Source organism: Schistocerca serialis, chromosome 4, assembly GCF_023864345.2.
Source record: "Schistocerca serialis cubense isolate TAMUIC-IGC-003099 chromosome 4, iqSchSeri2.2, whole genome shotgun sequence".
Lineage (NCBI taxonomy): Eukaryota > Metazoa > Arthropoda > Insecta > Orthoptera > Acrididae > Schistocerca > Schistocerca serialis.
Genome location: NC_064641.1, coordinates 574,000,901 through 574,016,241, shown reverse-complemented (window position 1 = coordinate 574,016,241; position 15,341 = coordinate 574,000,901). Strand labels below are relative to the sequence as shown.

Genomic DNA, 15,341 nt, shown 5'->3' with positions numbered 1-15,341 from the left:
AATAGAAAATCAAAGATGGAATAATGACAACATTATGAGAAGGATAGATTGCTATTCATAGTGGAGGTGCTGAGTTGCAGAACACACCACAAAAGCTAGTAGTCTAGTCCGCGGTACATCATCTCCACTATAGAGTGAGTAGCAACCTATCCTTTCAATAATATTGTTTCCAAGGGAAGAGATTTTTCCAAATACATTTTCAATATTATTGACAAGGATCAAGAACCTAGTGGATATCATGGCATCTGTATAAGTTCTGAAGACCAGGAATGGAGGGAAGCATGTTTATACATTTCACAGGATTTTGCCTTCCTCCCACAGTGTAGTCAAGGAGGGGAAGTTCTATGGGGTTATAATGATCTGCAGTGAAGAAGTCAGTTCTCTCTGATGAGAGATCAGCCATGGGCTGACAACTCTGATCTCTTCACTGTGCCAGAAATCCACAGGATGCTGCCTACAACGAACAAGGGCTCTCCTCACAGGCACCACCCAGTCATGCTAACGGCTACCTGGTTTGATGATTATTGCCTGGGTTCTTTGTGTCCCCAAATGGACAGGCACCTACTCCCAAGTATGTGCAGTAACATCTCACGCATCAGCAGTCACGCTCCACCTCTCAGCTGTGATACGAGTGCATCCACAGAGCGGCAAGTTAAATGTTTATCCTTTACTGTGGTTTCCACGTACTATTTTTATTGAATTTCATGCATATTTCTATGTATAAGAGGCTTAATCACAAGTTTTTGTAAGGTAAATTCATTCAGTCTGTAGCATTTAGCTGCTCACTGAACAGCCAACTATGTAGCTGTTTAATGCATCAGCATCCATTGGTGACACATCAGGAGGGTAGCAAGCCACATATCTAGGATTGTTCACTTCTTTAGTTAGTCTTGCTAGGATGGATAGGATTTGTGCATGCTGTGTGTGGACACAGGAGCAGCTGGCTGCAGTTCACAAACAGCCAAATGTGCTCTTGGCTACAGTCAGTCATCTTCAGGCTGCTGCCTCAGGGTGTAGCAGTGGTGGAGACTCTGGTGCATTGTAATGGGACACATTAGGTGTCACTTGGTTCACCCACAGGCTCTGCTTCCAAGGCGCCTCCTAGTGCACACAATGCGGTGGATCCATCCTCAAGCAGGTTGAGTGGTAACACGTTCGTGCTGCTCGCGGCAGAGGGCCAATATGGAGACTAGTGATCTGGCCTCCCCATTCACTCTGTGAGTGGCCAAGTGACTGCTCCTTCAGCAGGGTCTGATCAATCACACAGGTGAGTAGATTACTAGTTATTGGGAGCTCAAATGTTAGGTGCCTTCTGGAGCCCCTTAGGCAGATAATGTTCAGGGCTGTAAAGAAAACCAATGTCCACTCAGTATGTCTGCCAGGGGGGCCCATCCGAGATGTCTAGGTGGCCTTGCCTGTGGCTATCAAGCACGCAGAGTGCAGTCATCTGCAAGTTGTGGCTTACTTCAGCACTGATGATGGCGGTTGTACGGGTTCTGGGGTAATCCTCAGTTCATATAGGCATCTGGCAGAGGTGGTGAAGACTGCTGGCCTCACCTGCAGGGTGTAAAACAGAGCTTGCAATTTGCAGCATTGTTCCCAGAGTTGATTGGGGTCCTTTGGTTTGGGGCCAAGTGGAGGGTCTCAACCAAAGCCTTCGTCAACTCAGTCACAGTCTTGGCTGCAGGTTTCTGGACCTGTGTTATCGTGTGGGGATAGGATGCCCTTTGATAGGTCAGGTGTGCACTACACAAAGGAAGAGCTACTCTGGTAGCAGAGTACTTGTGAAGTACACATGAGGATCTTTTAGGCTAGGCAGTAGTTTGAGGTGCTCTGATGAACACTCGCCAGTTGATTCACTCCAGGGAAGTCAAACAGCATTCACAATAAAGACACGTTGACTGTCACAACTTTATCAGTAAACTGGCAAAGTATTCATAGTAAAGTTTCTGAATTTACTGCCCTCTATGGAAGTTCTCATGCATAGATTATTCTTGGGACTGAGAGCTGGCTGAAACCCGGAGTTGATCTCTATTGAGGTGGAAATTGAGTATGACAGTGAAGACGTCTGGTCACATATAACAGGTGTAAGTGAAACTAAGTTAATTGTTGGATGCTGTTACCAACCACTCGATTCCACTGTGCCAGTTCTCCACTCGATTCCACTGTGCCAGTTCTAGAGTCATTCAAAGAAAGTCAATGGTCAATAGCAAGCAAATACTCATATCATGCAATACTAGTTAGAGGCAACTTTAACCTGACGAGTATAGACTGGGATGTCTATGGATTCATTGCGTGGGATACAGACAGTCATGCGAAATACTTTTGAACACGTTTTCTGAAAACATGTCTTGAGCAGCTAGCTAGTCAGCCCACAAGCAACTGAAATATTTTAGACTAACAACTAACTTAGATTCACTTACACCTGTTAAACATGACCAGATGACTTCACCGTCACACTCAACTTCGAGCTCAACAGAGACAATATTTTTGTCGACTGCAATGAAAACTCTAATCTGTCTTTCGATATATGTTCCACGACTTGCTAAGTATCTCAGGTCTTTCCACTTTGGGTTTCAGCCAGGTCTCAGTCCCAAGAATAATCTGTGCACGAGAACTTCCCTAGAGGGCAGTAAATTCGGGAACATGACTGTGAATACTTTGATAGTTTACTGACAAAATTGTGACAGTCAAAGTGTCTTTATTCTGAACGGTGTTTGACTTCCCTTGCTATGTATCAACTGGTGAGTGTTCATCAGAGCTACAAATAGGCCTGACCTTATCGACAATGTCAGTATAGAAATGGGGATTAGTGATCATGACATCATTATAGAAATTATGATTACAAAAATTAATAAATCAGTCAAGAAGGCTAGGAGAGATTTTCTGGTACACAGAGCAGACAAACAGTTGTTTACATCTTACTTATACAGTGAAATGGCATCACTTAGTACCATGGGCAAAGTTTAAGCAGATTGTAAGTTGTGGTCTGGAGAGCAATGTGCATAGTAAGTGGATAAAGGATGGCAAAGACCACCACAGTTTAGTAACAAAATTCATAAGATGCTGAGGAAGCAGAGGCTGCCATATTCTAGGTTCAAAAGGGGATGCACAAATGACTACTAGTGAAGGTTAGTAGAGATTTGTGTGTCTGTGAAAAGATCTATGCACAAAGCTTACAACAACTACCCCTGTCACACGTTAGCAAAAAAATCTGGCAAAGAATCTGAGAAAATTCTGGTCGTATGTAAAATCGCTAAGTGGGTCTAAGGCTTCCATTCAGTCCCTTGTTGGCCAGTCAGGTGCGGTAATCGAAGTTAGCAAAACAAAAGCTGAAGTTTTAAATTACATGTTCAAGAAATCGTTCACACAGGAAACCACACGTACATACTTCATTTGACCACCAGACAGACTCCCGTGTGGACGGAATAGAAATAAGCGTACCTGGCATAGAGAAGCAACTTAAAGATCTGAAAACAAATCACCAGGTCCGGATGGAATCCCAATTCAATTTTACAAAGAGTACTCTAATTACATTTATCATAAATATTTCACCCAGCACCAAGTTCCAAGTGACTGGAAAAAAGCACAGGTGACTTAAGTATATAAGAAAGGTGAAAGAACGGACCTGAAAAATTACAGACCAATATCCGTAACTTCTGTTTGCTGCAGAATCCTTGAACATCTTCTCAGTTTGAATATAATAAACTTCCTTGAGGCTAAGAAGCTTATGTTCATGAATCAGAATGGTTTTAGAAAGCATTGTTCGTGGAAACCTCAGCTTGTCCTTTTCTCCCACGATATACTGAGAATTGTGGATGAAAGGCAACAGGCAGATTCCATATTTCTAGATTTCCAGAAAGCATTTGACATGGTGCCCTATTGCAGACTGTTAATGAAGGTACGAGGATATGGAATAAGTTCACAGATATCCGAGTGGCTTGAAGACTTCTTAAATCACAAAACCCAGATTGTTGTCCTCGACACTCAGTATTCATCAGAGACAAGGGTATCATAAGGAGTGCCCCAGGGAACTTTCATAGGATCGCTGTTGATTTGACGGACAGGGTGGGCAGCAGTCTGTGGTTGTCTGCTGATGATGCCATGATGTACGGTAACGTGTTGAAGTTTAGTAACTGTAGGAAGATACAAGACGACTTACATAAAATTTTCAGTTTGTGTGACGAATGGCAGCTAACCCCAAATGTTGAACAATTTAAGTTAATGTGGATAAGTAGGAAGAACAAACCTGTAATGTTCAGATACAGTATTACTCGTGTCCACCAGGACACAGTCAAGTAATCTAAATGTCTGAGCATAAAGTTGAAAAGTGATATGGGGCAGACTGAGCATATGAAAGCTGTGATAGGGAAGGCAAATGGTCGACTTTGGTTTATTGGGAAAATTTTAGGACAGATTGGTTCACCTGTAAAGGATACCGCACACAGGATGCTGGTGCTACTTATTCTTGAGTACTGTTCGAGTGTTTGGGATCTGTACCATGTCGGACTGAAGGAAGGCATCAAAGCAATTCAGAGGAGCGCTGCTAGATTTGTTACTGGTAGGATCGAACAAAATGTTAGTGTTACGGAGATTCTTCAAGAACTCAAATGGGAATTGCTGGAAAGGAGGGCTGAGTTCTTTTCAGAAAAAACTACTGAGCAAATTTAGAGAACTGCTATTTGAAGGTGACAACCAAATGATTCTGCTGCCACCAACATACGTTGCGCCTAAGAATCATGAAGATAAGATACGAGAAATTAGGGCTCTTACAGAGGCGTACAGACAGTTGTTTTTCCCTTGTTCTATTTGTGAGTGGAACAGGAAGCGAAATGACAAGCAGTGGTGCAGGGTATCCTCTGCTACGCTCCTTACAGTGACTTGTAGAGTATCTACGTAAATATAGATGCTTTTACTTTGCTGCCAATGACAGATGCTAGAGAAGAATGTTGCTTTTCAGTCAGGGAGCTATCACTTTCGGGTACCCGATGACTCCCATATAGAGTGGCTATCATGCTGGATATTGGCCATCCAGCCCTGCACAGCCCATACTTCTTTAAAAATATTGATAAGGCACACATCAAATTCAGATGTGGGATCATCTGAGTTACATGAGTTAACCAAAATATGAAATAAGTGGTACAAAGCAAAGAAACAATGTGGGGAAAAAGCCATAAACAATGTCCTTACAAGGAAACCACGTCGTATGAAGGATCTCTGTCCTACAAGACCAAGTCTGAAAATAGATACTGTCAGAGGGTAAGACAGCATCACAGAAAAGGAAGAAGCACTGCAACCACTTGGGACCCATGCTCACTATGCGCGTATTCACAGAAGAATTGTGGCCCCCGCCACGTCCTGGGGGTGGGGACATATTACGTTTGCATGAAAAGTTTTATGTTGTGGGCAACTGCAGTTGAAGTAATCCATTTTGACAAAAACTGCTTCCAGCTGTGAGTGAAACTTCATTTATAGGAGAACGAACAGTTTCATGATATCAATTGCATACTCACATGTACATATGTCATTAAAACATTAAACTCACAAGATATGAAGGGGACTCAACCTTGTGTAAGTAAAATGCTGTTACCCACAACAAGCAGGCCATCACAAATCAGATTCTCAGCTGAAAAATTGACACGTTAAAAACACTTTGATCAGCTGAAAGCTGCAGACAGCATTCCCCCAACCGCCTTGCTGTAAAGGGCCTCACTCATGTCAGTTTTTCAAGAAGTGAATTTGATTCGTGATGCCCAGCTTGTTGTCGGTAACAGGAATTTATTTAGAGAAGGTTCAGTCCCCTTCTCATCTTATGGATTAACAATTTATGTACACCAGAGGGTGTGACTTGACATCACAAAACCATTTGTGTTTCTTAAATAGAGATTCATTCATAGCTGGAAGCAATGTATTTATCAAATATGGATTATGTTTGCTTTTATGTCTTTAAAAAAACGAATGAATTTGTTCTCAGTGTGATCACTGAAGTTTCATCTTATTATATTCAACAGTTTTCTGATAATGATACAACTTTTGTCATTTAATTTATTACATATGTGACTATCTTTCATTATTTTTGTAGCTGGACAAGCATTAATTTTGAAGATGTACAGAGAAAGGAAGCAAAAGATATAATAGCCACAGGTACACCACCAAACGTATGTGCAAGGAAACAGTAATTATAAAAGCTTGAACTTGTCAGTACTTTATTAGAATTAGTAATGAGACTTTGTAACCATCTGATGAAGTAATTCACATCCACAGATGAAAGTGATTAGGTGGCTGAGCAAGTGAAAAGTCTATATCTCTGTGCCCTCAGAGTCTTTCTCAATGGCATGCTTCAGCAAAATCTTCTCAATTTACAAGCTGAATTACTCTGAATAAAATACTCAAGCTATTGATAGCTGTCAGCAGTTATTCAATGAGACCTTCAGAAAAATAAAGATAGGCTAAAATCAGTCAATGTTTTATCACTTTTTACGATGGTGCCAGTACAAGACATTCTAGATCTTCTAGCTCAACAGTTTCCATCACCAGTTTCGTCCTCAACACCTTAAACAATGACATACTTTCTGTGTTGCAATGAATATTATGAGATGACAGATGGCACAGCCATGGGATCACCACTACTTCCAGCCGCCGCAAACTTTTTCATGGAGTACTTTAATGAGAAAACTCTGAACTCTACGGGGTTGCAACCATCTTGCTTTTTGCGGCATACTGATGACACCTTCTTGATATGGCCTCACTGTGAAAATGCAATACAGAAGTTCATCAATCAGATGAACTGTGTCCATTCCAAAATTAAATTTATTATTGAGTTGGAGAGGAATGGCAAGCTTTCAGTCTGGGATGTTTTAGTTGATTGGAAGGCAGGAGGCTTGTTAGGTCATTCAGTGCACAAGCAATGTACACACAGCAACTGGTACTTGAATGCCAACAACTTTCACCACGCTGTATACAAGAAAGCAATCCTGAACATGTTAGTACACAGGGGATACATTATTTCTGACAAGGACCATCTGGAGTCTGAATTTCAACATTTGAAGTGTGTGTTCAGAGGAAATGGTTACAGCAAGGGAGAAATTGCAAAAGTTTCCAGGTGCCACCAACAAAAGACGCTTCTTCAAATGGCAGAAGAAGCCAAGTCAACTGCATTCCTTCTATACAGTGGAGCAACTACTAGCAAGAAAGGATGCATGTTGAAGAGACATGGAATGAGACAGTGTTCCAGCCTGCCTCCAAGATAAGAGACATGTTGTGCCTTGTTACAGAGAACATAGGCCTTTGAGTTCTTGGCATGTACAACAACCCCTATGAATATGGCAGCATTTTCACAGGCCCAACTATTTGCAATGTTGCACGTGCTGTGCAGAGTAGTCAAATCACATTAAACAAAGAGAACATGAGAAGTCAGCTGTGGTTAGACATTGCCTAGAAAACAGGCGTACAAGACAATCTGAAAAGACTAGAATTTTCATTCAAACAGCATCATAATGAGATCCTGTTATACAAGCTGCCAAAATTAGAACAAATGGCAACAATTTTAACAGAATCCAGGAGTACATACTTGGTGGGGCATGGGGGTGGTATCTGGACATTGAGCAGAAGCTTGATGCTTGCAGGGACAGGGGTGGCAATTTCAAATGTGGCACCAGCCCCTTGCACCACTTGAAGGTACTTGGTCCCACAGCAGGACAGAGACACTAGGAACTGCGCAACTTGCCTTCCGCACAAGTGCCACTGCGGACTTCTATGTAGGGTTCCAGATGGCTCAATTGTATCTATATAAATAGAACATTGCATCTACATAAGCAGAACACAGTGCCAGCCCTGGTAGTCAGTGATTTTAACCTCTGGTGATGATGGCAGAGACAGCTATCATAAGCTCATTTATTTTATTTGAGGTGAAGTAGTTTTTAAACTGAGAAGATTTTATTGAAATATATACAGTGTGACTCAAAAAGAAAGAATGTATATCAAGGGTTTATTACAAACTATGAACGATAGAACTACATTGTACATGCCACTGGATAGAGTAAGGTTCAAAGGTTTATGTTTGCACAGACACTATTCCACACACTCAACACAAGCACCAAGCATTGCTTGAGAACGGTAGTCCATTTCATTCCACACACAAATTAACAGGTTCCTCAGGTTTGACAAATTGATTTCTCAGCTGTTGAAGAACAGCTGTCATAGGTGGGACACAGTCCTCACAACTTCACAGAAGGAAAATAAAAAAATAAAAAGAGGTCACAAGGTGTGAGACTTGATGACCTGGGAGTCCAAAAGCAATGAACAAGATCCTATAGTCCACCTCTTCCAATCCAGCATTGTGGGATGGTGGTGTTAAAATAACACTGCATGTCAAGATGAAAGTAAGGTGAGGGAGCGTCATGCATAAAAATGGAATCATACGAATCTTCGTAAAGTTGAGGAGACAATCATTTTTGCGGTATGAACGGGTATGACATTCTTGTCCCAGTTTCCTCTGCAAAAAAGAAAAGCCCATGAACTTTGTAAAAAGAAATGCCACAAAACACATTCAGTTTCGGCAAGTCTCTCATGTTCAATGACAATCCCAGGATTTTGTGACCCCCAAATTCTTACATTTTGGCAGTTTATTTTTCCCGATGGATGAAACACTGATTTATCCAAAATGATGAGTCATTCGGAAAAGTGGCCTCTTTCATATCCTGGAGAACTGAAATGCAAAATTTGTACCTTCTGTTATGGTCGTTGGGCTACAGATGCTGCAGTAACTGCAACTTGTAAGACTTCATACGCAGGCGTCATTTCAGAACCCACCAGACCATTGTTTGAGGAAGTTGATGTTCCTGGCGTGTGTCCATCTTGTGGACTTCTGAGGTCTCCGTGTGAACACGTCTTGCATACCCTCGACATTTTCAACAGATATGCATGACAGACCACTGCTCTTCCCTTTGCATATGCAACCAACTTCCAAGAATTTTGTAGTCCAGTCATAAATCTGCTTGTGTAAAGACAGCTTCTTGCTGAATCGATGGCAGAATGTATGGATTTCTCTTATGGCGTAGTCACAATGCTGCTACAAATAAACAACAGTACAGCTGTGTCAAAACTTAGCTTGAATTGAACCTTGCTCTACCCAGTGAAATACATGATGTGTTTCTATCTTTTATGGTTTGTAATAAACGACTGAGATCTGTTCTTTTTCTTTAATCACCTGGTATTACTGTCTATTGGCTTGAGAAGTGTAAAACTTATGTTCTTGGCATCTTCTGCTGATTTAAATGCAGATTCTTGGGTGGTTTCCTACCAGATAATGTACAACTTGAGTTGCAATATAGCCATCATGCTTACTGGGATTTGGAATTTAGTGAAATATGATTTGAAAATTCATTATTGTTCATGAGCACAAAACATTGTTGATGCTGACCTAAATGGAGACATGCTGTGCCAATCAACTGATGAAGCCACTTAATTCAAATGCAACAACCTTTTAGTTAGCATGAAGAAGGTGGTGGGGTGGAATCTCATTGACATGTGGTCTGAATGGCTCCTGCCTGCCATGTGAAACATTTTGCACATATTACTGTAGATCAAGATCAGCTGAGAAGAAGACTGACCAAGGTCAGTCGCTGGGCAATGCAACTTATCCATTGTTTACTGAAGTAATATATCAAGTAGTCAGCCTCGTGTCTTGTGTTTACAGTGGGAGCTCTGTCACCAAAGCTAAAACTACACATGCAAGAATGAGTTTGTGGTCATCCTAACAGCTCCTGTCCACAGACGGAGATGAAGATTCTTTCATTTGAATGCACAAAATCAGTGTACACATGAAGTAGTTCAGTCACAAGCATTAAAGGCATGGATGTTCCTTGCCATCACCTATCAAACACACCGCTATTATTTTAAGGTGAATAAAGAATAGTTAATATTCTGTAAGAAAAAAGGAAAGAAATACCTAACTGTAGAAAACACTGTTTTAGCAGTTTGCCATAGTGTGTTTCTACAGTACAGGTTTATTCAAAATGATTTAGCTATGTTCAACTGATTATAAAAAATGTTTTATTGAGGTATGGTATTACATGATTATATGTATGGATACAGCAACTAGAGAAGTATTTTTTGGTGCCATGGTTCCCGGAACATGGCTGCCAAACCAACAGAGAAGATATTTTGCATGATGGAGTTCTGCAAGAGTGAATCCCCAACTGCACCACATTCAACAAGGCTCCTCCTACCATACAATTCATTTATGAGTTAAGGGGACAAGATTTCTTTGCAAAGACAGTTGTGTCAGGGCAGCTGTGTCCGACATTGTTACAGACACTTTGGTGCAAGTGTGAGCCAAATTGGATGGATGCTGTTTGACTACTGGTTCACACATTGAATATTTATGAACATGACACAAAGCAGTTCTCGAGTTGCTGTTTCTATACATACAACCATCAAATACCTTACCTCAATACAATCTCTTTTACAATCTTAGCGTTCGCAGCAGGGTCCACTGAATGGATTTGCTGTCTCCATTTTGTTCGATCATGGGCATATCTAGATGAAGATTTACAGCCTTCAGGTCGTCATGCAGAGTGTCAGCCCATGCTGTCTTTTGTGTCTCTTGGGTCTCTTTCGCGACTTCCACTGTATGTGCTGCATTTGCAGTGGTATTGTACTCTGTACAGCACATGTACAAACCAGCACAGTTGTGTCTTTCTCAGATTTTCTTCTGGATCATTGCAACTCTAAAGTGTTACCTGATAGTGTCACTCGAAAAGTTATCCAGTCAAGTAATGCCACCTGTCCATCTCAGCATCTTAGTCTCCATGATCCCCAATCATCATTCTATCTACTCTGTAGCTGGCCAGCACTCAGTGCCGTAGAGAGCAACAGGGTGGATGATAGTCCACTACATCTTTGACTTCAGGTAATCCTTAATGAGACGATCGCATTTGACAATGTTGTCATTCACCAATTCATTCAGGCTGTCTGCATCCTTGCACTGAAGTCATCTGTAAACTGGCTATTCTTAGAGATTGTAGAACCAAGATACTTTAATTGGATACTCTTGGTAGATTTTCTCCATCAATGTCGATGGTCTCAACTTCCAGAGGATCTGATGTCATGTACACAGTTTTCTTTTTGTCGAGTCACAGGCCATACCATGCAAGTCGATCCTTCCACTCACAGCAAAAATGACATCATCAGTGTACAGAAGTGTCTATGGTAGTGGCATGTGCAGTCCTGCATTACAGAGGAATACATCATCTGTGAAAAGTCTGAGGCTACTATCAATATTGTTTGCAAGGTTGTTAATAAACAACAATGAACAGCAATGTTCCCAACACACTTCTCTTGGAAACAAGTGAAGTCACCTCTGCATTTGTTCGTTACTCTCCATCCTACGTAATATGCTGTGTCCTCCCTCTGAAAAACCCTCAGTCCAATCACAAATTTTGCATTATGCCCTCATAAATTTGCACCTTGCCTTGCCTTGATCCATATCTCTCAAGACTTCATGTGAGAAAACTGTGAGATGGGTATCACATGACATTTTTTGTCATGAGGAGATCATGCTATTCGAGATACTTCACTCTGTTTGAGTTCAGAATATGTTTTAAGATTCCGCAGCAAATTTATGCCAAGTATACTGGATGGTGGTTTTGTGAAGCACTTCTGTTACCCTTCTTGTACATAGGTGTGACCTGTCCTTTCTTCCAACTGATGGGCACAGTTTTTTTTTTCTAAGGGATCCACAGTAGTTTATGGTTAAAAGAGGGGCTAAGTGAGCTGAAATTCGGTATTGAATCTGATAGGAATTTTGCCAGGCTCTAGATATCGCTTTGATTTTAATGATTTCAGTTCAACACCACTGATACTAAAATATATATATCCCTCATCTTTGCAGTGGTGGCAGAACAAAACTGGGGGACTACTTGTACATTTTCCTTTATAAAAGGACAACTGAAAACAGAGATCAGAGTTTCTTCTTTCATCTTGCTACCCTAAATTTCAGTTCCTGTCTCCTTCATGGGTGCCTGGACACCAACTTTGGTTTCTATAATTTGATGTAGTTGGCATTGATGGCAGGAACAGAAAGTAGTTTGTGTGTGTGTGTGTGTGTGTGTGTGTGTGTGTGAGTGGGTGAGAGAGAGAGAGAGAGAGAGAGAGAGAGAGAGAGAGAGAGAGATGTTGGTCTTCTTTAGAGAGCTTGGTGATTTCATGGCTTGTTGAAAGTACCAGCAACCAAAAGAACACAATGTGGCTCCCCTTTTTAAACAGCTTGCAAGTATAAGCTACTTTTTACCACCCATACCATTAACACAGTCTGTTGTAAGTGATGGAACAAGTTACACACAAGAATCCTCGGTGGAATGTAGGCAATCATGACGTGGAATTTCGGTGAAGTTGGATGCAGGTGGAATCCAGAAAGTAGTAGTATGAGCCTGCAGGAAGTGGGTGAGGGATGATATCCTCATAAGTAAATAAGAGACTGGGAGGAGAGCAATTAAATTGTTGAGATGTCGTGCGGGTTTGGTGCAGTCAACTTATTAAACCAACTTTTTATAGATTGTTTTGTCTTATTTTTGTCTCACTTATTTCTGCCTTCCTTGTATGCTTACATAAATGTTCCGACAGACTGTGATGTTCTATAATTCTTGGATAAGGACTTATTAATTGTATAACAATAGAGATTATTACTTTCTGTGGTCCTGTCCTATACAATGTCAACTATTTGTCACAGGCAAATTAAAGGGACTGAAGTAACCATTGACAACCTTCAAAATATAATTATGGGAGCATTCAAACACTTGCAGTGGCTAACCATTTCCAATGAGATGACAGCTGTCAGTCTGGTCTTCAACAGTTGGTAGAGAGACTGAGAAGGGGGTATAAAATAGTTTTCTATAGTACTACGGATGTGGAAAACATTATTTCTCAAACAATAATGTTTAATTTATTTTTGATAAATGCACTCTGAAATATTCTACGGTGATTTTTTTCTTCAACAATCCTTCAAACATTCCAGTCATGTCTTTGTTTTTGGTGTCATGTGGTGATGACCCACCTTTAGGAATTTTGACAAAAGGTGAGTAGATTTAAGCTGTAAATCAATTTAATAACTTTACAAAGCACGAGAATTTACTGAAATCCACTGTATCAAGCTGTTCCAGCTCAAATATTTGTCCTCATACCCCCAGGAGACCACAGGCAGCAGTGGAGAAATAGGGCAGTCAGGGAGTTGGTCGTAATCTATGCAACCACATGCCCCCGCTGAGATGGCACAGATGGGTAAATGGCACACGGGTGTGATAGAACTAGATCTGAATATGGTGGAATAGGTGCAGGAGGTAGCCTACACTAACTGCACCTGCCTGGACTGAGGGGCACTCACAGGTGACCATGTCCCATGCAGCAGCATTGGAGCAGTCTGCACTAAGTCATCAGATGCTTTATGCACAGCTCTCGTTACAAATGGACCACCTGCTTTTGACTTGTGTGTCTGCCCTGAATTCCTTCCTTAGGATCTCCAAGAAAAGAATTGTTTTTTTTTAACGTTTTGCGTACTGCTAAGAAATTAAAAAGGCTGTTTATTGTTTCTCATTACTTTGCTTAATAAAAATTTATCTAATGTCTAAGTGACAATAACCATAAACTTTCAGAACCACTCCTCTCTCTGTGGTGGGTTTAAGCTAAGTAATCCAAGTTAGACAATTTAATTACATCTGTGTACTGAAACTGTCAACATGCTCTGAACAACTGTGTTTCATACTGGTTGTGGCATGCTGGTGGACTACTGATGGTGGTGACACTGGAAAGCTATATTCTCCATGGTCAAGTGCCTCTCCAGTACCACCTCAATGCACTGCTTTACATCTACAGACGGTTGCTTAAGCTCAACATGACTGACAGATGGCAATAGTGATACAACTGATTTTGTAATGGCATGTCATTAAATGTTCACTCAAAAAGTACACAGAGGCCAATTGCTGAAAGCAGGTGTGTGTAGTCACATTATTATATTACTGATAGCTACTACCAAACAAAAATGTGGCCACTAGCAATGGGGTACGCACATTGGATGGCTACTATAAACATTTTGGTCTTTAGTGATGAATGTTACTGCAGTACTGAAGAAGACATCTCTGTCACAATTATCTTTGCACCACAACCTTGGTGAGCACATATGGAACAGAATATGAGAAGACCAGTCTGATCTGGACAAGAATTATGTGGAGCCTCACTGCTAGGCAGAGTGGGGGATTCTATGAACCCATAGGAAGTCTACATTTTAAAAGAGGGTTCATCTATGGCTAGCTGCTCATATTCCTCAACGAATGGCTGAACTGGTTATTAAGCTATCTTCAGCAAGGCTCTATAATACAGCTATTTATGATTGTCTCACACATTCATTGTTTTGATCAATATTTTTAACTGTCATTTGTGCAACAAGTATGGACAACTATGTTAATTACAGCATTTAATTAGAAATATAACCCATTATTTCAGAGTTGCCTACCTTTGTTGTGCAACATAGCTTTTACCAGCATCTATCATTAATCCACACATCTTTAGAACCTGGAAAGAAGAGTGCCTTTTAGTCACAGGAAATTTTTATCACATATGAAGCTATCACTTAATGTGGTGTACTTACCTTATCCAGTCGTTGCTCCAGTTGCTCTATATCAGCTTCTTGCTCTTCGAGTTTTGCTCTGAAACAATGCAAAATAAATAAATGAAAAATTTCATGTGTCAAAAAACTGATATTCAAAAAATGAACGTATATCAAAGGCACTATGCAAAGAGTTCATTTATCAGTCAAAATGTTCTATTTTGCCCGAGTAATATTTCTACGGACATTGTTCAGTAACACAGTTTAAAATACTTGCAAGCCTTTTGCTATCAGGCAACCACAGAAAAAGGAGGGAGGGGTTAAGAAGGTACACCACACAGCAAATAATCTGAAAATAAGCAAGTGTTTCACAGCTGAAACATCATCCATACATTTAAAAGTTTTTGGGGCATTGTTCCAGGAAAACAGTGATCTATTGAAATTATAACTTGTTTAGTAAACACAGTCTTGGTCACATTTAAGTTGTTAATTTTTATTTATAGATGAAGAGTTTCGATATTCTAATGAGATCATCATCAGAGATCTACATTCCTTTACAACAGTAGGAATAGCTTGCGTGGGGTAGGTCTGTCCCTGCTGGTGTGAAGAATACTGTACTAGTGTTCTCCACACAAGCACGGATGGGCCTGCTCCACACAAGCAACTCCTACTGTCGTCAAGGAATGTAGATCTGATGATCTTTTGAGAAGACTGAAAACAGTCATCTACAAATAAAAATTAA

General features: G+C 40.7%; 1 protein-coding gene across 3 annotated transcripts in view; it reads right to left on the bottom strand.

The window, feature by feature from the left end:
- Nucleotides 1–15,341, bottom strand: part of LOC126475310 (arf-GAP with coiled-coil, ANK repeat and PH domain-containing protein 2) — a 151,679-nt gene that overhangs the window by 123,869 nt on the left and 12,469 nt on the right. For all 3 annotated transcript variants that reach the window (XM_050103084.1, XM_050103085.1, XM_050103087.1), the window contains exons 2-3: nucleotides 14,642–14,699; nucleotides 14,507–14,565 (exon numbers count right to left, since the gene is read on the bottom strand). In XM_050103084.1, the coding sequence (XP_049959041.1) occupies nucleotides 14,507–14,565; nucleotides 14,642–14,699 (117 nt within the window). The remainder of the gene's footprint in view (nucleotides 1–14,506; nucleotides 14,566–14,641; nucleotides 14,700–15,341) is intronic.